This window comes from Thunnus albacares, chromosome 21, assembly GCF_914725855.1.
Source record: "Thunnus albacares chromosome 21, fThuAlb1.1, whole genome shotgun sequence".
Classification (NCBI taxonomy): Eukaryota; Metazoa; Chordata; class Actinopteri; order Scombriformes; family Scombridae; genus Thunnus; species Thunnus albacares.
In genome coordinates, this window is record NC_058126.1 from 10546055 (window position 1) to 10573093 (window position 27039).

The following is a 27039-nucleotide window of genomic DNA, read 5'->3' on the forward strand; positions in this document are numbered from 1 at the left end:
AGCAGGGAACAGTGGAAAGTGAGTATAAGAAAGAAAATTACTTTCGCTCTCTGGTCATCACACAGGTTGTGTATCTTTGATAAGGCGATGGCTCTCGATGGCAATACAAGTGCAGTTGTTGGATGCGATCTGAATTATTTCACAGATCCTCCATTTTTTTTTCCTCGCTCTCTTAGGTCAGATAAGCTAAACTTGCTTTCTGTCCCACGCTGCCGCCTTAAGACCCGTGGTGATCGAGCTTTTGAGGCTGTTGCACGTAAGCTATGGAATGATCTGCCTGCACCGTTACGGTCTGCTGATTCTGTGGATTAATTTAAAAAGCAGCCAAAGACACACCTGTTTAGACATCATTTAATGTTTTTATTGTGTATTTTATTGTGTATTGTGTTTTTTAGTTTTGCACTTTTTAATCAAGTGACTCGGGGGGTCAACTCATCTGTTATGAATTCTTTCTTTTTTGTGTGTTGCATTCATGCTCTTGTAAAGCACTTTGTGACTAATGTCTATGAAAAGTGCTACACAAATAAATTTTACTTACTTACTAACCAATCTCACTCCTCATGCCTAAACCTAACCAACCCAACCAATGAGTACTAGCCAATCAGAGGCAGAGTATGGTGGGTTATGACTTCGCCATCCTTGGAAAAACAATTTGGCGTCCTCTACAACTAGCCTGCAAGTTGTAGCCATCCATCTATTTATTGCTGTTGAAGCAGGCTGATTATTGGATTGTTCATGGGTTTCCCTCGCACACTATCAAGCTTGTTGTGCTGCAAGCAGGATGGTTTGGGGCTAACAAGGCTGCCAGCATCAGCATTAGCAGTGTGCTAATGGTATTTAAGACTAGATCGACACTGACAGTAACTACGAATAACTGCGGTCTTATTGACAAACCAATCTAACAGGGCTTTGAAGCTGAACTTGCCATTCAAAATACCTTTTTCTTTATCCATTGTTCTTTGCTAGTTACCATCTGACTTATTGCTAGTGGGATAGCTACAGGTGAGGCAAGAACAGAACCTCCCTCTTCTTCTTCTTGTTTTACAGCGGTTAGCATCCAGCATATTGGTGCATTGCCGCCACCCTCTGCTCTGCAGTGTAGATCAGACAATAGACTTACAATCTAAATCCCCTTAATAGAACCTGCGTTAGTGGCATCAAAAAAATTAGTGGTGTTAAAACAAATTTGTGTTAACATGTTCTTATCACGTTTAACTTTGAAAGATGCATTTTAACAAACATTTGTGCAAATTGGGGCCAGACAAAAAAGTCTTTACCTGCAATCTCATTTGAAGGGATGGGCAGATTTAAAACAGATCATCTTGTCTTTCTGGTGATTTGACCTCTGAAGGTGAAAGGCTTGGGACTGAACTGTTGTCTTAACTGTTGGAGGAAACAGCTTCCCTGCAGAGAAGCCCATGCAGTCTCCAGTTAGAGGATGTGTCCCCCTGGCGAGGCTGGTGGTAGCTGTGGGCTGATTCCCTGAAATCCCAGACACATTCCAGAGGAAATGAACGCTGGTGTCGCCTGTGGGGGCGTGAAGAGCCTCCCTGCCACAGCGTCTGCCTCCTCTGGGCTGTCTTTGATCCGCCTGTTTACTGAAGACCCCCCCGGGTCACTTCCTGTCCCCTAGGGCCCTCGCCAGCGTCTCCCCATGCACCTCCAACCTCAGTCTCTGTCAGTGACCACCCACTCCATCTTTGCTGAATCAATGTTTCTCCCTCCCTCCCCCCCTCCTTCCGTCTCTTTCTCAATCCCTTCCTTTTCCTGTCTCTCACCCTAAATTCAGTTGCACTCCAGTTTTAGTACTTTCTATTTACCCTTGTCATACACTAAATCTGACCTAATCCAAGAGATTACGTTAATCGAGTCCACCATTATTACATGCCTACAAGATATGGAGACACGTCTCTTATAGTATCTGTCAGTGCATTTCATTGGTTTCCTCTCTGATCCCTTTTATATATGATGTCTGTGGTTGCAGGCAATGCTGGTCTGTTAATAAAGGACAGAGTCTGTGTGAGACAATGACACTAACCTTTGTCCTACCTACTTTTGTTACAGTGGTGCAGAAAGTTGACAGTGTGTCTGAAGGTATCGCAAACTATGGAGGAAAGATAATTGCTGTTGAGACTGATTTGAAAAAGCTTGGTAAGTTTCATGCATCTGTGTGTGAATGAAAGTAAATGTTGCAGTGGCTGAATTGTTTTTATGAATTGTTTTTATGATTGATGGTACAAATCTCTCTCCTCAGATGATCAAACTGGGGCAAAATCAGAGAATACCACCACAGAGATCCAGGGTTTTAAGAACAACATCTGGGCTCTTCAGAGGCAGCTGTCTGCGGTGGAGGAACGCATCCACAGTGATCAAGTTAAGCTGAGTCAGCTGCAGAACGCTGGCTCAGACATCCAAAGCAACCAGAACTCCATTCAGGGAGTGGTGGATAGCAACACAGCCACCTTGCGCCTTGTAAATGGTACCCTGCAGACTTATGACAGCATCATTGGGGGTCTGCAGGAGAACACTGCCTTGCTGCAGAGAGAACTCCAGCAGCAGGTGAAACTTCAGAACCAGGCACTGCTTAGCATCAGCAGCCTAAACCTCACCCAGGCCCAGCAGAGGGCCTTAATCGAAACTGTGCAGCACTCAGTGGATGACACAAGTCAGGCCATTCAGAAAATGCGCAATGACTTTCAGAGCCTCGAGCAGATGACCCGACAGACGCGCTCTGATAGTGATTGGCTTCGAAGTAAGGTGGAAAATCTGCAGATTATGGCCAGTAATGCCTCAGCTCTAGCGAAGGCCAACAATGACAGCTTGGAGGAGGTGGGATCGCAGCTTACTTTGATGTCCAACCAGCTCCAGAACACCAGCAGCCTGGCTGACACTCACGACCAGACCCTGAGGGAGATTATGGACCAGCAGAGGGACTTTGGCAACCTCACGTCAACTAAGTTTGACCGCCTGGAGGTGCGACTGGATGAGTCAGAGCAGAGTATGGACCGCGTGACTGGTAACATCAGCTTCACCACGCAGCTCCTGGGTGCCATCAACCTTAACCTGAACCATTTGCGCACTTGTTCCGAGACAGTCGGCCGTCACTCAGAGTTCTTGCTGAACCTCAACAACAGTGTGACAGATGTGACGATAGATGCAGCCAGTCTTAGGTCCCAGCAGGAAGAGCTGGCAGCACGTGTGGACAAGGAGGTCACCAATCTCTCTATTGTCATGGAGGAGATGAAACTGGTGGACACCAAGCACTCACAACTAATAACCAACTTCACTATTTTACAGGGTGAGGGACGAATGGCTCCAGTCTACATTTGTACTAATGAAATGTTTGTTTCATCTTGGGAAATATGCTTCGCTTTCTTGCTAAGAGTTATCACTGAAGAGTCCATTAAAAATGAAGTTGGAACCAGGGGACAGTTAGCTTAGCTTAGCATAACAATGATAACATCAGGGGCTAGTGCATCTCAGAATTTGGGGTATTTCTGGTTTTTCAGATTTTATCCTGAGTAATTCATTGCACTTTTTATCATGGTATTTATGAGATGTATGGTGTTTAGTAATGTTGAATTATTTGGTACTGTACAGCTGCAGCATTGTATGTCCAAGGCAAATTTCCCTCTGGGTCTATAAATTCTTACTTTATCTTATAAAAACTGGGCGCAGGTGGAAACAGCTATCCTGTCCAAAGGCAAAAATATCCACCTGCCAGCACCTCTAAAGCTCACTGTTTAGTGTGTTATATCTTGTTTGTTTAATCCAAACAAAGAACAGTGTAAAAACGAGAAGTACTGTTTACTGGGGGGGGGGGGGGGGGGGGGTTATGAGTTCTTGGTCTGGCACATTACCTTCGGACAAAGCCAGTCTTTATGGTAAGCTAAGCTAAGAGGCTGCTGGCTCCAGCTTCATATTTAAGGGACAGATATGAAAGTGGTATCAACCTTTTGGCCTTCTCATCTGAGCAGAGAAAGGTATTTCTCCAAATGTCAAACTACTCCTTTAAAGTTTGTTTCACTAGTTAACAGCATGTTTTATGTTTCAGGTCCTCCTGGTCCCAGGGGCCCGAGAGGGGACAAAGGACCTCAGGGACCATCTGGTCAGTCTGGCCAGAAGGGAGAGAAAGGGGAAAAGGGTACTTCGGGGATACGAGGACCCAGAGGAGAGCAGGGTATTCCAGGACCACCAGGTCTACCAGGGTTAAAAGGTTTGCCAGGGGTGCCCGGCAGCCCCGGGTCCAAGGGCTCCCGAGGGTCAGGAGGCAGGGCCGGGCCTCCTGGTACTAAAGGAGAGCCAGGTACTGCTGGTCTGCCTGGGAGAGATGGACAGCCTGGTCCTCAGGGGGCACAGGGCCCACCGGGTGTCAGAGGACCAATGGGGCCAGCTGGAGAGCAGGGTCTAAGGGGACTGCCAGGACCACTGGGGCCTCCAGGACCAGCAGGACCACCGGGACAGCCAGGATACCCTGTCCGGGTTCCAGTGATTCCTTTGGGCCCCGTGTCTCTGCAGGATGACAAGGCAGTAGCTCCTACACTTTGGGCCCCAGGTAAGTTTAGTCGAATACTCAGTTTTAACATTTCTGGTCAGCTGGAGAGAGAAAATAATTCAAATTGTTTCTGTTGCAGTTTCATGTTTCAACTAAAGCTGCCATGATTAGTCGAAAGATTAATCAGTAATGAAAGTAATCGTTAGTTCCAGCCCAAGTTTCCACACTTACAGGTAGAGTCAATGAAACACCCAAACAAATACCCCCCTCCCTTCATGATCCTTCAGAAGCTCCGCCCCCCCCAAATTCATGGACACACATTGCCATGGCAACGAGCAAAAGAGAAATATGGCAGCATCCAGAGCGATGCGTCAGCTGTAGAGTCGTTTCTGTTTCTCTCACACATTTTCACAAGTGGAAAAAAAATCATGTGAGCACAACAGTCCATCCACACTCTCCGCCTCCTCACTTCTCACTCGACCTGCGTTCAGCGTCTCTGTCGACTGTCAGCTGCAGCTCCTGGAGAGCTGAGAGGACAGTGGCCAGACAGAGATCGACTGAACCAAAATAGTTTGCATGTCGGCTCCACAGGAAGAAGTTGAGTGTTTGTATTTACTGATTCATTGATGCGGTTAATAAGTTCAAAACACATATACAGTGGGATATTTGTGTGATTTAAACAGCTGCCTGCTCAGATTATGCTTCACTAAACGCAACAGAAACAGACTTGGAGTGTAAAAAAACACGGGGGGTCTTCATGAGACTGTCTCAGATTCGGTGTGGATTGACACATTTAATTAAATGGAAGCGTATCTGTTCTGTGAGAAAATGCTTTCTGTGTGAATTGGCCACAGCCTCTCTCTCCAGTTCATCAGCCCTCCCGCACCATTCGGGTGCTGGAGACCGAAGATTGTCATGTCCCCACACAGACAGCTGCTCTGATGACTTCCCCCTGTTCTGTGTACGAGCACAAACGCCCCCTACTGCTGATCGACAAGAGTAGTGTTGTGTGACTCGCTTCGAGCCACTGGTCACATGCCCATTTACAGAGCCAGGGCTGTGTATGAACACCAGATATTTTTTCTGTGCACACAAAGAACGGACAGCTAGCAGACCGTGAGGAGATATTTGCTGAATTTGACAAAAAGTGTATAAGATTAGAATCGCTGACTTTACCTTTAACTAGAGTCAACTGATAAGATCCTGAAATAATGCATTGAATCAGCAAGCATAAATTTATCTGATTAAAAAAAAATCTTATTGGTTGGTACAAGTTTACGAGAATATCTCAATGATGGCATCTGTTTTATCCTTCCAGAAAAATAATTCTGTATCAGATTAAATGGAATAGTTTGATATTTTGGGAAATAAACTTATTCACCATCTTGCCGAGCATTAGATGAGAAGATCGATACCTCCAGAGTGGCATTGATCTTCTCATCTAACTCTCACCAAGAAAACAAACAAGCCTATCTCCCAAAGATACTCTTGAGGTAAACAAATTTGATAATCTTGCACCACTGATGATAATATTGTCACTTATTAAATGAAATCACCTGATGTTTTGCAGGCTGCCCTTCTGAGTGGGCAAACTACAGAGACAACTGCTACTTTTTCTCCAAAGACATGCACAGTTTTGATGAAGCAAAGGCAACCTGTGAATTAAACTCTGCTTCATTGGTGATCATCAATGATATAGAGGAGCAGGTGACTATTATTTTATTAATATTGTATTAAGTGTCTTCTAACAAAGAATTAAACCCTATAATTGTAACGATTGTAGGGTTTAACTAAAGTGTGTCGTTGCTCTGTAATGTGTGACTCTTTTTCCTGCTTTTTCTGTCCTCATGTCATCTCAGAAATGGCTGAAGAAGCAGACCTTTGGAAAGGGTTACTTCTGGATAGGTCTGACCGACAGGGCGGCGGAGAATGTGTGGCAATGGCTGGATGGGACTGAACTAACTTTCACGTCAGTACAAACTCAAAAAATACTCCCATCACAGGGAACATTTTCTTCTCTATAAAAATCAGTGCCGTTCCCAGGATGGATATTTTGTTTCAGAGGTGTGCAAAATACTGCTGTCCAAGAATAATAACAGATCTAAAAAGCAGAGTGCCATTAACTGATAAAGCAGTAGGTAAAACAACACCAAATAAATATTTAAATTCCTGTGAAAATCTCAACTTTCTGATTCTTTCTGATTGTGTTGACTAGCACGTACAATCCTCTGTTCCTGCTGCCCATTCAAACAAAACAAATGCTTTGAAATTCATCAAATCTTAAATATACAGAATGGTCCAACGAGAGAAGTTCACTCTTTTCTGCATGGGCAACCTGTGTACACACACATAAAAGCAAAAATCCTACATCCAACAAACTTACAAAACTGCAAATAAAGGATAAGGATCAAAAGGAAAAGATTACAAAAGTGTATCAAGCCAGCATTGATTAAGATTTAAACAGAAATACACATAAAGGGGATAAAGGCCTAGTTAACCTAACAGATCCAAAGCATTGCAGATACAGGAATAGTTAATGGAGATCAATAAAAAATGTAAAATCTGCTTTAGAAATAGGGGGATCCTCGTCCATACCTGCTGCAGTTTTTTTTAATTCTCTTCAGATTCTTGGATGAAATGCTGTAAATCTAATGTGTGATCGCCCCCTGTTGTTTGCCTGCAGAAAGTGGAAGCCTGGTCAGCCTGACAACTGGGGCCACGGGCATGAAATGGGAGAGGACTGTGCGGGTCTTTCCCACGAAGGATTATGGAATGATTTCTTCTGTGAAGATCACATAAGCTACATCTGCGAGAAGGAAATGGAGTCCTGTATGTATCTGATACTGCTCTCTAAACTTCCTGCTGGCTCTGTGTCTGTTCTTCTTCTTCCTGCTCAATAAAGTTTTTTTTTTAAAGGTATTTTCCTCAGAGCTTTGCTAACGTCACTCTGCATGTCTTTCCACAGCAAGATCCACCAGATCGTAGCAGTGTCTTGAAAGGGAGCTTGCAGTGAGCAGCTAGACTTCACTCATGTGGCACTGGTCCACTGATGCAGCACATGGACAGTCCATACGGAGAGAGCAAAGGGACAATTTTGAAATGAGCCCGGGGCTGCAGCAGCAAGCGTCTCTCCGATGCTGATGAGAAGCCTTTCTCCTCCAAAATGAACCAAGTCCAACATCACCAGCAAGTGCAATACAGCAGGGCAACCAAAGAAGGAGAATCTGTGTTTTCTATTTTTTTAAATTACCAAATCACCTATTGAGTTTTATATATATATATATATAAATATTTTTTATGGTTATTTGAAATACATTTTATAAAACTGTATTCCACGTGCAACTGAATATCTGAATGTATATTTCATTATGCAAGTTTTGTAGGAAATTTCTATGAATCCAAATGGATTTACCGTAGTGCTTTTCATATGTAATTTGTCTTAAAATGAGAATAAAAGGTGCAAAATGATGCGCAAAAAAAATGTCGCTGACATGCTATCTTCAAGGAAACTGTTATCTAACCTCATGAATGTTTATATAGAATTTTTCATTTTTATGCTAAGGAACAAATGAAATATTTACACATAAATGCAGAAAAATCAGCTTGAGTTTTGGTTCAAGACTGCAAGTTTACAAGTTTAATACTTAATGTGCCGTATGTTGTGATTACGGGATTTATTTTTAACTATTACAAACTTATGTATGTTTATGAATAAGAATCTGTGGATCCTACCTACAAATATAAAATGTGCCATTTTCTGCACTCAGGTAAATACTGTTTCCTGTTGAGTATAAAATTAAACAACACCACGAAAGATGAAGGAAACACTCACAAATAAATCTGTAAAACCCATGAGGCATTTGTATCTGTTGGCTTATTTCTAGATTTACATGCAGATCCGGACGAACAGATCTTGGTCCGTCTGCATGAGTCAGTGTGAAGGTCATCACAAAACTCTCCAGAGTATTGTAGAATTTAGTTTATTGATTTTGCACAAAAGGTATTTTCACATTTCTATTGTTTTAAAATTGAATAATAACTTTCCCAGTGTTTTTTTTTAACATTGGCTTTATTGTGTTTTTGTCCTCTCTAACCCAGATTATGAGCAAAAATATTGATTTTCATAGATAACCATGAGCTATGCAGTTCATTGATTAACATTTCCTCTTCAATCATTTCACATCCTGTTTTCCTACTTTGGATCAACTCCGATCACAGTCACTCCTTCAGCTGCACAGAAGATTGAAATGATCTTACAATAGCACCTTTAGTAGGAGGGAATCTAGCTACCTTTCTATCAACACGGACATCAGAGTCTTTGTTAAAAAACAAACAAAACAGCGACTGAAGACTGCGAGTGCTCACATAAATTTGAATTGTAGTCTTACCTACAGCGGTCTATAGAAAAAGGCACTACCTTTTGAAGACTCAAATTTGTTTAAGATGCACTCTTGTAAATTAATTCGACATAGTAAACATCAAAGCAACATAAAAGAATGCAGGAGCTGAGCCAAGCGGACAAAATGTTAAGTTTGAGCTGTGCTTGCTCTAAGTGATACAGTATGTGAATAAATTATCTTTAAGAAACAGATTGTGCTCACTATTAACCGCTCATTTCACATTGCATCATTTACACATAAGGTAAAACAAACATACACAAAAGAAGCAGCATATTGTCTAAATGTAGATTTATTGTTGAGGTATGATAAATCTATGAATATTTTCTCTTTTGGAACCTTGTTTTGTACAACCACACTGTTAGTTTGTGACGGAAAACGCACACATACAAAAAAATATATATATATTATTGCCAATTGGGGTGGGGACAAGTCAAGAGACAACTTACAATCTTCCTCCTTCAATGTTTCATTTCACATTTCCCTTGAAACCTTTCATTTGCTGTTTTCTCTCTCAGACGGTGGGTGCAGTGTTGTGACAGCTGTGGCTCATGTTATTCGTGGTCAGCGCGCGTTTCTCTCAGCACGACGGCGTGCTGTAAGGCTGGCGGGTGAGACGATGCGCATCAGGCTTCTGTCTCAAGCTCCAGCGACACTGGAACTTGTAAACATGTTTCCAATATTACCGTTCAAATAGGAATTAATCCTGTAAAGAAATACTCAGGATCAGGTATTATCAGTACCGATGAACTCCAATGGTTTTGTTTTCTTCATGATTATTATTGGTTGTAGCTCTCGTCAGACAGGTGGTCAGCTTCCGGTCCCGTGCAATGTAGAATGTAACGGCTGATGGTGCTAAGGATGAGATGGTGATGTAGCGGGGGGGAGGGGAGAGGAGGGTGACGTGGAGGCAGGCGGGCTGGCTCAAACGAAGGCATGAGGTGGTGCTTGTCTAGTCGTCCTTCTCCACTATGACCTCGCCGTGAAGCACCCTTCTCCTCTGCCGCAGCATGTGGAAGTAGAGCTGAGGAAACACTGGGAAGACGAAAAAGCAAACAGGTCTTATTGTTACATGTCTGTTATAATCAGTGATGTGGCAGGAAAAGTCAACAAATGTCATTATAACAATCTTTTAACTGTTTATGTTCATAAATCATCCTTTTAGATTCAACATATTTTAAAGTTAAAATCTAACTTCACAATTATAATTAACAAGAAATGGAGCAATTTTAAAGACATGTAAAACTAAATGTTATTTATGTTATATTATGTACAGTATGCATATATATGCAATTCAATCCAACATCTGCAACTGTGGCTGCATTCTCAACTAGACATAAGAGCTTCACAGAATATAGTAGTTGTAGTATTTGCTATATGGTTAATGTGTTAAATTAAATCCTATTATTTAGTGTTTATGAAGCCACATCTTATAAATAATTATTATTATTCTTGGCACAAAGATCTATATGTATTATTCTAACATAACTTAATTATTGTAAATTAATTTTAATATGTGAAATGTGGGTCTGATTTAGTGTAAAATCTACTGGAAAAGGAAGATGGCTGCAGATCTCATTTAAAGGAATAGTTCTACATTTTTGGGAAATCCGCTCATCTCCTTAATCAGATTCTTCATATATGTCATCAGTCCATCTATAATTTTGTCATCCTGTTTTTCCATGCTGTAATTTTGCTATCATGGTCTGTACACACTACATCTATTGCATGTATGTCTGTCCTGGAGGAGGGGTCCCTCATCTGATGCTCTTTCTGAGGTTTCTTCCATTTGTTTGTTTCTTCTTATACAAACTGAGGGTCTAAGGATTGAGGCAAATTTGTGATTTGTGGTATTGGGCTATACAAATTACATTGACTTGACTTTCTTGCCAAAAGCTGATTGAATAGGTCTGTACGCTAAATACGAAGCTAGAGCTAGAAAGCTGTAAGCTTAGCAGTGACTTCCTGGAGTCTTGTTGTCACTGTAAGGTTGCCAGACACACAGCAAAGAAATCCAGCATGCAATTCCCCATAAAACCACAACTTTTTGTTCAGATTAGGCAAACTGGATTTTTAAAACCTGCCTCCAGTCTTTATGCTAAGCTAAGCTAAGCTAACCGTCTTAAGACTGTACCTTCGTATTAAATGTGCAGACATGAGAGTGGTATCAGTCTTCTTATCTGACTCTCTCTAGCAAGATCGAAATAAGCATATTTCCCAAGATGTCAAACTATTCCTTTAACGACAGCAAAGTCTGTCTATAAGACATGTGGGAGGCTTCCTAAAGCTCTGAAAAGCTTCCTCTCCATTTGTCACTTTGCTGTCACAATATTTCAAGAGACAAGAGAAGCTGCTAAGTCTGATTTAGTGAAAGATGCACAGGTCTATCCCCCCTAGAAAGTCTTTGTAGGTCTGACCTCCATCTACAGTTTAAAGTTTGTGGCTCACTTGTCAAATTAATAGTCATTATTGTGACATAACAGTCAATAATCTATTATATCAATGTATAAAGGTTAATTTGAGAATAATGAAGCACTTTACAAGCTAAGTGAACTGATTTTCCTTTACATGCTTTACAAAGTGCACAGTATATGACTTCAAATCCTCCTTACGTGGGATGTAGGACAGCATGATGATGATGAGGCAGTAGTAGTAGTCGAACGAGACGTTATACTTGTTGGGGAGTCTCATGGAGTACATTCCAGATCTGCGTACGAACGGTAGAGCAGCGTAAATGGTTAGCAGCTCCCCAACGACTCCAACAGGGTACAGGATGATGAAGAGGTTGTATCTGGAACAAAAAAAAAGAAGAAGAGAAGTATCGTTTTCACATTCAGCAGTGTGATCACAGATTTACACGGCTGCACACCTGCAAACAAGACAGTCCTGCAGTTACAGTTCATGGATATTAAGACACTCATGCACAGGCATTCAAACAGAGAAAAAAAAAAACTTCTACTATCCTTGTGAGATGAGGCGATTTCAAATTACTGTACTAACGCACACTGCAACAAAGTCAAAGGCACATTGCCCTGATGTAACCACATAAGACAAATCCTTAAAAAACATAAATCCTGTTGTCCATTCAGTAATCATCTGGCGCAAACTCATTTTGGCTTTCAATGTTGGTGAGTGATATTAGTCTGGAAGCTACGTAAATATCACTATCCTTTGCACAACATCCCCGTTTGCTTATTGTTTGTTTTCTAAGTTTGAATTTCCAACATTTGTCAAAAAAACAAATGTAGCTCAAATATTAGTTCAGTCTCCCAACATATTAAAAACAATAGTAACTTTCTACTTAGGAAAAAACTATTTAAAAATCTAAGCAATAGTTTGATTTTTGAAAATGTTTGACAGTAATATATTATTATGTGATTTTAGAAAATGGGCTAAAAGAAGTATTATTTGTTTAAGGCGATAAGAAGATATGGGAGTATGATATAACTTGGCAGGTGGGAGTAAGATGCAGTAAATGAGAAAAAGGAGGTGAAGTTCTTGAAGAGTTTTTCAGTTACATCAGATAATAAAGAGGTAACTCATTGGTTCTGACTGGAAGGCAAAGTAAAGCCTGGTCATCAAAAAAGGAGACAATGCACAATTTCTGCTTTTAAAGTGTGTCTATAATATGTTTTTTGGGTGCTTTTTTTACATTTTATGTGGCCCTATGAGAGCAAACCAGACAGTCAGGAAGGAGCTCCAGTACTGGCGATGGGCAGTGACGAAAACTTGGAACAGAGAGCCGGGGATTTGATTTGGCAGGTGTTGTAGTGGGCAGGTTGTGGCTGCAATTCAGGCCTCAGACAGCTGTCAGCAACTGAATCACTGCACTAAATGGTTAATTATTAGAGTGACAATGGATTCATTACAAGGCTTACAAACATTGATAGATAGGCATTTTTCAGCAGAAGGCAAGTTTACTGTGCAGGTTTGCTTTACTTTCATAGCGTGGTTAACTAATCTGAGAATGCCACATCAAAATTTGGTCCCAAATTTGTCATAAAATCATCTAAAACTCAGAATGGAGCCATTAGAGTTGAAGTGAACTTGCTCTTGATACAACTGTGAGATACTATACATAAAAATGATTCACCAACTATCATGTTCTTGCCTGTCACTGCATATACAACAAGTGTGAGATGGCATGACTCCCTCTGTGACAACACGTGGTCTCTCTAGTACTATATACGCCGTGACTCAGGGCTACAGGGGTCCTGTATTTAGTCAAGACCACAGTGAAGGCTCGGGGGAGCGTCTCAGCGGATGTGAGAGAAATGTTGGGTGAACATTCCATGACCAAAACAGACGGTCTTAAAAAGAGGAGCAGCTGAACATGAGCCCCTCGCTGGGGGCCTGGCGTCTCCTCCATGCTTTAAGAAAGACGCGAAGGGTGGAGGGGGGGCAGGGAGGAGAACGGCATTTAATGCACGAGAATCAAGACCCAAAACAAAAGGATAATTGGCAAAAGACTACACTGTCTCCTGATGATCACATGACGGATTAAAACAGCAGATAAATGTAATATTTTGCTGGTAGATGTGTCAGGAGTAACACTGCGACACAACAATGTCTCACCTAATTAACGGAGCTGCTGTAATATTTAAACTTCACTATTCTGAAGCGAGATAGCTCTCCCTCTCTTGGGGGCCGTAAGATGCCAAGCCTGTGTGTTGGACAGCTATCAATGTGTACAGCTGACGTTCCTCCCAACGACTCCAATTTCAGCTGAGCTACTGTAGCAGGGACACACGCAAGGCCAGACTGCCACGTCATGAGTACTCTTCATACAGTAGTAGGCCGGCATTATGTCACTCTCCAGCTGAGGATCTTGTTGTTCATCGCATTTAACCGATAACCATGAGAATTTTCTCAATGTTATGTTTTTGTGCTGATAAATCAATACTTTTTGATTGCTAAACTTCTCAGAAATTATGTTTTTTTTTTTACAGTTCGTTAAAGCAGGTTACAAGTAGACCTGTGATGCAAATGTAATAAAGTAAATAGTAAAATTTTTTATATGCGTTTCCATTTATTTTGCACTTTTATCTATTTTATTTTCACGGTTTGTTCTTTTATTAGCATTTTATCAGGTTTATATAAGCTTATTTCTTTTTTTTTTGCATCCTAATTATTCATATATGAACTTATTTCTTTAATTTGCACTTGCACTTTCATCTGTTTTATGTATGGGCTCAGTGCTAATTGATATATGTGCTCTAATGTTTCTATTTCTTGTATGTCATACAGTGGGTAGCTTACATGGGTGCCATATAAATAAAGTTATTATTATCATAAAATACATCAGTACCAACACATGTCACTCAAAACTATTCATAAAATATCTACATAAACCCTAAAATGATTAAATGTCAGCATCTCTTCATCAGTATTGTCAGAGCACAACGTTAGCAGTTAGTCCACCCACCACTGAAAGGGAGAATGGCTAACAAAGTGCTAATCAAGGAACACACACATGCTTCTTCTGCCTGCGTGAGACAGGCGATACTTAATACACACTCGGCTGATTAACTTCCTGATGTAAAGCCAGTCTAGGCCGGGGAGGGAAGCATGCCAGAGGTGAAATCTCCAGATCAGGCCGACATGCTCACACACAATGTCAAACACACTAATGACAATTCAAGCTCATCCCAGCCATGTGTGCTGGCGTCTCCACCTGGCCCATTTGACGAAGTACGGCTGATGGTTGAGCAGTTTGAATGTGTAGTAGGAATATCTGGCAATCTCTGTCACCGTCCACACAACCAGGAATAGGATTACGCTTTCTTCATTCTGGATCTTTGGTTACATCAGAAGAAATAACAAATATATAGAGGAAGAAAGGATGAAATGTTTAACATCAATCAAACCTGGCTTCAGACAAGTTTTGTTACTTGTGTGTGTGTGTGTGAATGTGTGGGACCAAAGATGTGAATTGATGATAAAGGGTCATTAAGATTTTCATGCAACAGATGCTAAAATAAACATAGTAAAGAACCCTGAAACTGAACTTATTCATTATTCATTTTGTCCATCAGACAGTAAAGAAACTGAAACTTCCTCATATGCTTGTGCAACTTAACAACAACCTACAATAGCAGAGTTGTAGTTTAATATAATAGTCACCTGTCTGATGCTGTTGGTGATGAACCAAACCATGAAAATCCGTGAACACACTTGAACCCCGGTTACAATCACAGAAGTCCTCACGATTCCTGCAGCAGATAAGGTTAAAAAATAATATGTTTTAAAGCCGCACAGGTGTTAGCAGGCAATAAAAACCGTCTTAAAAAATATTAACATCAATCAAGTCATCATCACATACCTACGGCGCAATGTACCACCTGTAAGACAAGAAACATAAAAATGTGTTAGTTCATCCTCTATTTCTTTTTCTTGCCACTTCTTCAATGATTTTCTGCCTTTTTAAATCATTTATCAGGTAGTTCTGTGACTGTGTGCAGCCATGCAGGTGACAGCAAACGTCTCTCCACTCAAAGTCTTACCTCAACTAACGCAAAGGTCTGGAAAAACTTGAGTGTCCTTGCTATACTTCTGTACAGACCCTTGTGTGTGCCTTTCTGCATGTAGAAGCGCATCATTGCTATCGCCAAAACCAGCCACCTGCAGGGAAAAACAGGGCAATATTACAAAAATGACACATCAGTTCATTCCTCTGGATGCTTGAAAAGACGACAGATTATAAGGGACAGACTTTTCCAGACGCTATTTCATATCTCAGCATAGATGCAGTAGAGGTTGGAAAGAAACTTCAATGAAAGTTAAAGTGAAACTCACTTCATCTCATTCAGGTCTGTGAGGACTACAGCATTTTTCAAGCAAAATGACAAACATTTCCCAGTTTCTGCTTCTCAATTGTGAAGAATTGCTGCTTTTTCTTTGTCTTATTGATAGTAAACTAAATATCTGATGATGTCCTCTTAAACTTTCTGCAAATTAAGATGGGCATTTTTCACTATTTTGCGACATTTTATGGACTTTTACAACACTTAATCAAGAAATTAATCGACAGCTCAATCAATAACCGATAAACTGAGTTATATTTATTTGAAACTCGCCTATCTCGTCTCTGCTCTGCTTGCAATTTTCTCTCTATTTTGGTGTATACAGCCAATATCAACAGAGAACATACTGAAAACTCCAAACCAGATTCCAACACATATATTGATGCTTCAGTTTTTCATTCTCTCACACCAAAAAAGAAAACATTTTGCTTCTCACAGAAGGTTTTTTCAGATGTACTGGATTAAAAGTTGCCCTGGAGGAATAAAGCACAGCAGGATATAATCTGTGCAGTTCCCCATTTTTTACTTTTTGGAAGTCCTGCACGTTTAGGACATTTAAATGTTGGTGTGCATTTCCATAATGTAATGAAAACATGTCATTTAAGTGGCACTGAACTGAAGAGGAGGGATGGTGCTGCATCTTAAAGTATAAGTTGAGCTGGCAGGAAGCCCAGACCAGACATTTTATTTTCACCTCTTTCATCAAGAGAGACAACTGACACCAGCGTCTGTACACCGCATATGTTATGTCACATCTAGTAACAACATCACCGTGACCCCGAAGCTTTATAGACTCCCCATCCGAACCTGAAATCTGAATCTTGACGTCTTGTCTGCTTTAAAATAACACCTCACTTGCACATCTTCACTTCTTTAACCAAATATTTACGACTACTTTGAAATATTTGCTCTTTCCATTACTGACTTCCAGACTTGCAGGTTTAAAGATTTGTTTTTTTACTGTTTTTTATCTGCTTAACTTAATCTACAGTAGAGCTGCAACTAATGATTATTTTCATTATCGATTCACATGTGGAACATTTTCTCTATTAATCTATAAATTATTTAGTTTATAAAATGTCATAAAATTGTGAAAAACACCTACAAAAACTTCTGATGTCATGAAATTGCTTGTTTCTGTCTGACCAACAGTCCAAACCCAAAGATATTATATTTACAAGCATTTGAGGAGATAGAACAAATAAATAAAGCAAATATTTTGATTTTTCCTTTATAAATTACATAAAAAATTACTTATTTATTACAACTGTCGATGAACTACTTCACAGCTCTCTGACAAATGTTGATAAAATGGGAGATTGCAAAGTATCATAACAGATTTAAATATGTATCCTGTCTTATGGCCTAAACTTTGACAGCAACCAATCCCAAATATTAGCCAGCACACAAATTTGAGTATGACAATATGGAGTACAAGAGGCTGATTGCACCTGAAAGGTGACACGATACCAATAAAATCCAAGTTTAACATTCAGAAGCTCGTTAAACAAATCTCACTGCTCGCTCGCAGAACTGGCTCAGACAGAAACAAAACTGAAACTGAGACTATAGCCATGTAATATTGGTACTGCCTGGTATTAACAGCTTAGTTGGTTTATAGTGGGATTGGATACTAAAAATACAAATAACCAGATGACCTCTTCCAATAACTACAATATGCTAGAGCTGCAGCCAACCATTCTGATGTTCAAAGTCAATTTTCAAGAAAAAAATGCCAAACATCTTCTAGTTCCAGCTCCAAACGTGTGACAATTTGCTGTTTTTCCTTGTGTCACATTACAGTAAAGTGAATATCTTTGGATTTTGATGATCAGACTAAATAAGACATTTGATGACATCATCTTGGGCTCTAGGAAACTGTGATGGACATTTTCCACTATTTCAATAATGACTGTGGTTGTCTGTTTGAAATCATTCAGGGAGAAATCAGACTTGTATATATTATATTTAGATATATATTTTATATAAATGTATACATCAGATGTGTGCTGTAATTCAAAGTGTTACTCCCATTAATCCCATTATGAGAAGCAATCAATATTGCCCTTTCGTAGTTATATTGGTTTAAGTTAGTGTGCCTGCAAAAGTATTGATCACTGGATGTTGTGTTGATGTACTTAAGTAAAAATATAAAGTGGGACCTGAAGCAGTACAAGAATATCAGGCTGCAACTATTGATTATTTTCTCAATTAACTTATTAGCTCCTATGATTGAAAATAGTGAAAAATGTTGATCACCGTTTCCCAAATCAACCTAAAATGTCTTTTTTTGTCCTGACTAGCAGTCCACAAGTCAAAAATATTCAGTTTACTGTCATAGAGGACTAAAGAAACCAGAAAATATTCACATTTGAGAAGCTGGAATCAGAGAATCTAAACATTTTGTCTTTAAAAAAAATGTCTCAAAACAGCTAATGATCATCAAAATAATTGGCGATTAATTTTCTGTCGATCGACTAACTGATTAATCGTTGCAGCTCTACAAGAATACGTCAGTGACGGTGAAGCATTATCGACTGAGCAGCCAGAGACATCAGTATCATAATATCCTGCAAAAACATCTTCACAGAGCTCAGAGACTGAGCTGTAAATAAAGATGTAATCAATGCCTGAGGCACTGTGCCAAACTGGAAGCTGTTTAGTCATCATGATCCTATGAGTGCCACTTGCTTATCTGACAGCTCTCTTCCAGTATTTTCATGGCTGAAGTGACATGAGCAGACAAGTATTGATTCTCTTCTGTTTGTCTTGCCGCTTGATCATATCAGGAAAAGTGGATTGGTAATGGCGCGCTCTCTTTGCGATTCACAAATGTTATGTTGTTATTAAAAAATCTGCCCATTGAGCATTTCACTGGCCCAGACCTGAGCTCCAGTGTCAGTGCGCTCCGGCTATACTTATCACTGCAACTGTCGGACGTACTGTGGGCCTTGACGCTGACACCATGCAGTCAGCCCTATTTGGACACGGCTGCAGCGCCAGCCCGTTACTTTCACCAAACGCCATTCATTCATTTTCAACAACGCTGATAAACCCCACTCGCGTTTTTAAATATGTTTTTTACTAACAACTTCTTCACTCAAGTGTCTTCCAACTCCGCTAGAGCCGCTAAATTCAGCGAGCTGGACGGGCACTTTCGGGCTTGACACAGAGACACACAGTCCTATAAACAGCAACACACGCTTACAGTTTTTTAGGGAGCGGCTAACTTGTAGGGTTTTCTTATTAATAGGCGACAGGGGCGCAATTACGCACGTACCCGGCGGTCATGGCGATGTTGTAGAAAGTGAGCCATGCGGTGGCGACGGCGTTTTTCGTTTTCTTCTTGTTGTTGTTTTCCTTCTCCTCAACCGTGCCGTCCTCCTCGCTGGACGCCATGGTACCGGGGGCAGGGTGGGTGAGTCAGGAAGGGAGCTGACAGCTGGGGCTGGTTGGGAGGGGAGCAGCAGGGTCATCCATCCATCTATCCGCCCACGGCTCCCCTCTCTCGCGGGACTAGTGCTGCAACAAGTGTGTGGCCTGCCGGTGGGCCAGAGACTGTTACTATAAAGTCTCTGTACCGAGAAGCAGTTTTGTTACAGTACAGGGGCAGTGCTATAGGAATTGTGGATCCTCAACTCTGGTGGTCCAAATCAATTTCAAATAGATATGTTTTTGTTTTGTTTTTTTAAACCGAGCCTCCTTCAAATCACATTTATATACCTATAAATAATTAACTGTTCATGTTCGAGAAAAAATATCAGTTACAATAATGCAGAGAAATGTAGCTGCAACAATTAACAATCGATCAACAGAAAATGAATCGCCAACTATTTTGCAAATTGATCAAAAGTTTTTTTTGTTGTTATTTTTTTAAGAAAAAAAATGCCAAAATTTTTTTGTTCCAGCCTCTCGGATGAATATAATATAAAACCAATTAATATTTTCTGGTTTCTTTAGTCGTCAACGATAGTAAACTGAATATATTTGGATTGTTGACTGTTGGCTGGAACAAAACAAGATATTTGAGGACGTCACCTTGGCTTTGGTGGTTGACACTTATCGCAATTTTTTGACTTTTTATAGACCAAACGACTAATCAAAGGAAATAATCAACAGATTTATCGATAATGAAAATACACCTTTGACCAATAGCAAGCCTTGAACTTTGAAGGAAATGGAGGGCTGGAGAGTCCAAAATTGAGGAAGCTATTAGCCTTTTACTGTGTTTATCATCCACTTTTATCTAACCTCCACTGTCAGGGTTTGAACTGCTTCACAAAAGAGGAATGGTTTACAGACAATTTTGAGACAGGAAGGTAGGATCCCCAGTAGCGACCAAGCTAACAAACCTAGCAAGCAGTTAGCAAGCTCGATCGCGTGAGAGCAGTTTTTCCTCTTCAGTAAAACTCTTTATTGAAAGAAATGATGTAAAATCCTGAGAACAAAATGACTAGGCGCAGTAAGCAGCACAGTACAGAGAAAATAGCATGTTTCCAGGAAGCTGGCACAAGCTACAGTAGTTAACCAACTACCACTACCTTGCAAGTAGTCACTGTGTCACCAAGCTTCAATATTTCTTAGAACACATGAATTTCACTGTGCATGTAGATACTGGTGTGACAGGTTCAGAGGTCAGCCTGGTGAGTACAACAGTTTGCCTTTAATATGCCCAGTTTGACTCCCATCTCATACTAGTAACAAGTGTTGACATTTTAATCAAACATACATAGCAGCTATAAGATAGAAAACAACACAGCTGTGATACTTACTTCTTGCCGGTTGCAGAAATTGCAAAATCTAATAGTTATCTAATCTAATAGGCCTATTTGATTTAAGTGCAAAAAACAGACTGATAACTGGAGTTTTCAACATTTTAAGCTGTTCATAACTAACACTGGAAACAGCCACAAGGCAACTAATATGATTTTGTTTATAATTTTAAACTGCAGAAGACCTTTCCTCTTACACAGGTACTTTCAGGCCCTCTACCTGAATGTGGTAGATGGAAACCTGTCTGAAAAAGTCTGACTGCCTCACAGCTTCAAGCCTTGTCTTAGCAAGGAAATTATAATTAAATTAGTGGAGTAGAGGCCTGTTGTATTATTGATGGGCTTTGGTTTTAGAGTTCAGGGTTTGTCAGTCATGTATTCAAGCTGACCCGAGCTCCTCAATTGTAGGAAGAATCGCCAACTCCATTATGCAGTCCAGTGCTTTCCAGTCAATCAATTCCATCACTTCTCTGGCCATAATTTTTTCCTTTTTTCCTTCTGCACAGGTATTAATCTGTACTGGTCTGAGATCTGCCCTCATGGAGGCACTGCCTGACAAACTGCATCAATGCAGAATCCAAAATTAGCTCTTCTAATGATGCCCTGTAGAAATGTGTGTAAACTAAACACAGCACCAAATATGGTACAGACGACTGATACTCGATCAATTGTTCAGGTGTGAGGTCAGAAACAGCAGCACAAAGTCCAACTGTTTCAGGTTTTCGGATCCAGACTGCACAAGACAACAGCATTTTCACTTCATCATTGGCTTGAATTTACATGACCACATAGGTTCGTGACTAGTATTTTAACTAAAGAGACCATTGATAAAAGCAGTTCATCCATCATGTCAGCTTAGGCATTTGGTTGGCAAGACAGAGGGCCTGTATCTGGCTTTTTTCCAGTCCACATCACTGTCATTATTACCCAGAAAAAATAAGTCTTAATTGATTTATCTGAATTTGAGAAAAATGACCATGTTGAATTAGTAGAAAGAAAACTGTGATTGCACTACTGATATATTTCTAATATTTTTTCATCATTTTGCAGCTTCTGGCATTTTACAGTTGTCACATTTTGCCACTAGATGGCAGCGTATAAATATGAGAAGAGCCACAAGTGCCATCAGGTTTTCTGTCTTGAAAGGTTTACAGCCGCTAGTCCTTGGACGTTGCTTTTACTGTGGGTGTTATCATGTCCACGTATGTTTCCTGGAATTGGAGAATGGTCAGGCAGCATATAAGGCATACCTGTGTTTTAGTTGCTCATAATAATATAGGTGGTCTATTGTGTCTAGCAGATTGATGAAATGGGATTTTAGCTTCAAAAACATTGATTGAAATGCCAAGACTATACCATCCCACTGAGATGCCAGTTGTACATACGCATCCTTCAGGGTGCAGAGTTAGACAATCTATGTTTGTATCCTGTATATAAAAAGAGTAAAGGGCCAGTCACATCACTGTCACACCAAGTTACACAATGCCTACTGCAGTGTAAGCAGTTGGGTGAGCAGAGAGCCAGGGCTGTGGTGTGTGGAAAATGCTAGTGGAGGCAGACAATGCACTGGTCCGAGGCCTGACCAGCCCTCAGAGGGACAGGGGTCGCCTCACTGCGACAACAGCCCCTGTCTCCCTCCCTTCTTTTTCTTTTTTTGAACTGCCACAGCATGGGCTCGGGGAGGACGCTGAAGTTCGCCCTGTGCGAGGTGCTGCAGTTTGCAGGCCTGTGCGTGCCACTCTTCATCGTCATGCAGAGGTTCGCCGTCATCGTAGCAAAGGTCAAAACCTCGGCGCAACCCCCCGGTGACGGCAGCACGGCCTACTGGTTGATCGTGGCCTCCTCCATTGCCTATGTCACCACCACCGCCCTGCTGGTCTGGGTACCCCTGAAGTATATGGTCTTTGTGAAAAAGAAGTTTCTCATTGGGAGGAAGAAGTGGTGAGTTTCTTCTGCCTTTGTCCTGATGTCAGGGCCCTTGGGAGTTAGCATGGGAGGTCTTAGCTGTGTTTGGTCAGCAGCTGGGATCCCAGTGAGGCACTGACTGAGACCTGACCAGCTGGTTTGAGCCTGAACAGGCCTGTAGCTGGTCTGGACTGCACTTGGCTGGTGAATATCATGAGTTAGCAAATCCTGCAACTGCCTTTGTCTTCCTTCCTTATTTTTTTGTCTTTCCTTTCCTTTGTCTTTGTATCAGGAGGCCTGTGGCCCTCGTATATGTGATCCTGTCCACATTACCCTGCTTTGCCTTTCTCATCGCCAGCTCTGAGGTACAACATGTTGCGGATTGTTTGTCATTTGTTTTATTACATCAATTTATCTGCACTCTGATCATGAACTTTGACCGTTATATTGCTATATTTGTAACAAGAGTAAGTCTGTTATTGAAGACCCTTTGTAGTTATTTTGGATGACTGTTTATCATCCAAAGAAGTTGCTTTGAACAACTTTACATTTGGGACCAAAATGGAATAAATCTTGTAGATTCACAATGTGAGGCCTCTGTGAGTGAAATAAAGGTGATGATTTGTGAGGAACCTTTTGGTTCTCAGGGGAGGAATATCCAGCCTTATGGATTAGGAGCTACTGATAAGCAGCTTGGTTCCTCTTCCTGTCCAAGCTGCCCCTGTCAAATCATCTGTGCATGAGGCACATTTTCACTTCCTCGCTGGCTGCAGACCAGGTCCCATTTGCAGTTTTATGTGGCACTTTCTAAAGCCCAAGCTGACCTTTGGGCCTTTGCTTATCTGGTGTCTTTTACATAAGAGCCATAAATTCTGCTAAGATGACCAACTTGTCTGCTTTGTTCTGTGTCGTGTTGGTATGAAGTCCTGACTCAGGCAAATACCAGAGCTGCAAGTGATTTAGCCCACAAACCCAGAACTAAAGCAGGTCAGAAACTTAGTCAATTTGATGTAAATGCTTGGTGCAAAGGTCCCTTGTTGTCCTATACTGATTGGAAGTAAGTAAATACATTCTGGTCAAAATGTTATGTTCATGATTTTCTGGTTATTTACTCAGGTTCAGATAAATAACAACATCAAACATGATACATTCACGGAACTCCCTGTATCACTAGTCCTCTTCTCTCTCATCTGTATTGACGTTGTGGAAAGGATACGCCACTGCAGACTGACGGGCCAGGGTGAGCGCAGCTCTCTGAACACATTACACAAATCACTTACTGAGAACTATAGATCCTGAACTTTCCTCTGCCAATTTCTATAGCGATACCAGCCTGGCTTTACATTACAGGAGCGCGGAGGCAACAAATACAGCTAACAGTTATTTACATAATTTATCCAGAATGATTTAGAGACCCAATTTGAACTTCTTATTCTTTGGCGTTGTGCCCACAGTTGAGAAATATTGAAACAACTGTGGAAATGAGCAGGAAATATGTTGGACCAGCTTACTTCTCATAACACAGTGCTGAATTGACAAATCTGCAGCAATGTTTTTCTATAAAAAAAGCATTGACGTGATTGCGGTGTTTGTGAAAACTCATGAAGTTTTGCTCCAAGGAAGCAGATTATTCATTCATTATTCAATTTTGGTCCAACTGAGTTCAAAATAAAATTCTGCTGAAAATCATGATTCTTGTCATGTATGTTAATTTTCATAAACACCAACACCACAAGAAGATAAGAAACATAAGCAAATGCAAATTATGCTTTGCTTTGCTCTGTATAATCTGATTTAACAGGACTGCTGTCATGAAAATCTTTCCTTTTCTCTCTCCAGGTAGTGACATGGAGAGAGAGACTGACATCCCCTCCGCTGTCCTCACACACATGGAACAGGTAACACCAGTAACACCTGTCACACCAGCTGTGCCGGGGCCAGCTGTACCGGGGCCAGCTGCGCCCGGGCCAGCTGCACCCGGGCAGGCCCAGCCCACTCCCGCGGCACCCGGAGCAACCCAAATTGGTGACAGAAACCAGAACGGAGCTGGGGCTCGACCAGAGACCAATGGAACAGTTCCAGGTGTACCAGGTAATGCGGGAAGACCATTTAGTATCTCTGGATTGAGCTCACGTTCAGCGAGCACCACAGCGTACCGCATATCTCCATACGCCTATGCAGGGCCACTGCGGTTCCTGTGTGCCAGTGATGCCCGAGCTGACGTGTTTGTGGACAGCTTTATGTTCTGGATGGATACAGTGGAGATGGTGAGGGTGGCAGGACATCCCCTGGTCTACTACTCAGGCTGGGTGTTCCCCATCTATATCTTCAGCTACCTGTCTTGCCTGCGTGTGGTGGTCATGCCCCACAGCCCCCTGCTTTCCTCACTAGGAGTGGCCCTGCAGGATTTGCCCTTCTTCTTTGTGCGTATTGGCCTCATTGCCTTCTTTGGCTTTGTCACACCCCTACTCTATCTGATGAAGAACCTGTTGGTCTGCCTGGCCTTCGTCTATTTCAACTTCATGACCAAGCTGAGGGTCTTCAACACAGAGAGGATGTTCTTTTGAGATCAACACTTCAGGCAAAGACGGCGAAACATTTAAAGATGTGGTAGAAGTAATAGGTTGGCACAATCAGGAAATGTAGGATACTAGGAGTCAGGAGCCGGTAGCACCAGCTCTCTATAACTTCAAACTTAGCTTATAACGTAAGCTTTAAATGGATATTTAAGCATCACTAAATTAAAATGGGTCACACCAAATAAACCTATTCTTACACAGAGATTTGTTACTAAATATTTAAACCCAGTAACTGCCAGGTGTAACTGTTGCGTAGCTAACTGAACTAGCTAACTTACAAAATTAACGTTAGCTTTCCAATATTAGTTAAAGAGTGAAAGAATTAAAATGAAAATTTAATGATATATCTGAAACTTGATCAAAATGCTTTTTTAAAAATGAAGACTGGGAAGATTAAAAATGAATATATTTTTTAAAAAGAACAATATACCTCTAATTACAAAATGTTATGCTAACAGTTGACTAAGCTATAGTGCAAGTTACATTAGCATAGGCAAGGAAAGTTTATTTACATAGCACATTTCAGTAACAAGGCAATTCAAAGTGCTTTACATAAAACATTAAAAGTGTTGGGACAAAGAACAAGAAGCACATCATAAAATGACATATAAATACATGAAAAAAGTCATTAAATAGCTAAGAGAATAGAAAACAAAAATAAGCTAAAATAGAATAAGACAGGCATGAAATACAAGAATAAAAGTTACAGTGCAGTGTAAGAAATGAATAATTATTTGATTTAACCAAAGGCAGCAGTAAACAGAAAAGCCTTCAGCCTTGATTTAAAAGAACTGAGAGTTGCAGCAGACCTGCAGTTTTCTGGGGGTTTGTTCTAGATATGTGGTGCGTAAAAACTGAAAGCTGCCTCTCCATGTTTAGTTTTGACTCTGGGGACAGAAAGCAGACCTGTCACAGACAATTTGAGAGGTCTAGATGGTTCATAATGTAGCAGAAAATCAGAAATGTATTTTGGCCCTAAACCATTCAGTGCTTTATGAACAAATAGTAGTATGTTGAGATCAATTCTTTGACAGACAGGAAGCCAGTGTAAAGATCTGAGAACTGGAGTGATATAATCCACTTTCTTGGTCTTAGTGAGGACTCGAGCAGGAGCATTCTGAATCAGCTGCACCTATCTGATCGATTTCTTAGGGAGACCTGTGAAGACACCGTTACAGTAGTCGAGTCTACTGAAGATAAATGCATGGACAAGTTTTTCCAAATCCTGCTGAGTCCTTTAATCCTTGATATATTCTTAAGGTGATAGTAGGCTGACTTTGTAATTGTCTTAATGTGGCTGTTGAAATTCAGGTCTGAGTCTATGACTACACCAAGATTTCTGGCTTGGTTTGTGATTTTTAACATTACCAATTGAAGCTGAGCACTGACTTTTAATTGTTCTTCCTTGGCTCCAAAGACAATTACTCCAGTTTTGTATTTTTTTATGGAAGAAATAATATAAAATGGGAAGCATAATTGTATACTTACCATTAATTCTAAACTGCAGAAATACTAAATGAAACACATATTTCTTCATGAATGCATGTATAAATAAAACAAAGTCATGTATGTTTATCCCTCAGCCCCCTATAACTGTTTTATTTGGCAATTATGTTACAGTTTGTGATGCTAGTTGATTGCTTTTGATAGAAAGGCGCTTCAGTTTCCTAGCAACCATTTTACACATTATTAAAGTCCTTACTAGAAGACGTTTCATAAGTTTTAATGATACAATCTAATTTTGTTATTCACTAGTTTAACTAGTTAGCGGTTACTAAGAACTTCATAAGGACTTAACACACAAACTTATGGATTTAGTGTCCTATAGATATAATTTAAGTGTTTACCAAGTGGAAATTTCCATATCTCTGAAGTATGGGTTGCACCACATAAACCAGCTCTAATGTAGCATTAGTGATTAGTTGTAGTAGTAACTGCCAGGTGTAACTGTTGCATAGCTAACTGAACTAGCTAACTGAAAAAAATAACGTTAGCTTTCCAATATTGGTTTAGACTAAAGAGTGAAAGGATTAAAATAGAATTTTATGGACATATCTGAAACTTGATCAAAATGCTTTTTTTTAAAAT

At 40.6% G+C, this 27039-nt stretch overlaps 3 protein-coding genes across 4 annotated transcripts in view; 2 read left to right on the forward strand and 1 right to left on the reverse strand.

Annotated features, from left to right (window-relative positions):
- Positions 1-8350, forward strand: part of LOC122972334 (collectin-12-like) — a 43950-nt gene extending 35600 nt beyond the window's left edge. The window contains exons 4-10 of the mRNA XM_044339333.1: positions 2065-2151; positions 2255-3298; positions 4055-4555; positions 6066-6202; positions 6355-6464; positions 7179-7324; positions 7461-8350. Of these exons, the coding sequence (XP_044195268.1) occupies positions 2065-2151; positions 2255-3298; positions 4055-4555; positions 6066-6202; positions 6355-6464; positions 7179-7324; positions 7461-7480 (2045 nt within the window). The 3' untranslated portion in view covers positions 7481-8350. The remainder of the gene's footprint in view (positions 1-2064; positions 2152-2254; positions 3299-4054; positions 4556-6065; positions 6203-6354; positions 6465-7178; positions 7325-7460) is intronic.
- Positions 8351-8459: 109 nt separating this feature from the next.
- On the reverse strand, positions 8460-19236 carry hacd1 (3-hydroxyacyl-CoA dehydratase 1). The gene is made up of 7 exons (XM_044339336.1): positions 18976-19236; positions 15396-15513; positions 15215-15233; positions 15016-15104; positions 14567-14688; positions 11505-11683; positions 8460-9927 (listed from the first exon to the last, which is right to left on the reverse strand). The coding sequence occupies exons 1-7, from the start codon at positions 19092-19094 to the stop codon at positions 9845-9847; spliced, it is 729 nt and encodes a 242-aa protein (XP_044195271.1). The 5' UTR covers positions 19095-19236; the 3' UTR covers positions 8460-9844.
- Positions 19237-19838: 602 nt separating this feature from the next.
- Positions 19839-26069, forward strand: LOC122972335 (transmembrane protein 236-like). 2 transcript variants are annotated; one of them, XM_044339335.1, is made up of 5 exons: positions 19839-22408; positions 22665-22737; positions 23489-23612; positions 24212-24463; positions 24554-26069. In XM_044339335.1, the coding sequence occupies exons 1-5, from the start codon at positions 22137-22139 to the stop codon at positions 24937-24939; spliced, it is 1107 nt and encodes a 368-aa protein (XP_044195270.1). In that variant the 5' UTR covers positions 19839-22136; the 3' UTR covers positions 24940-26069. The 2 variants fall into 2 exon arrangements, with proteins under 2 accessions (XP_044195270.1, XP_044195269.1); XM_044339334.1 differs by having other exon boundaries at positions 24212-26069.
- Positions 26070-27039: the final 970 nt, after the last annotated feature.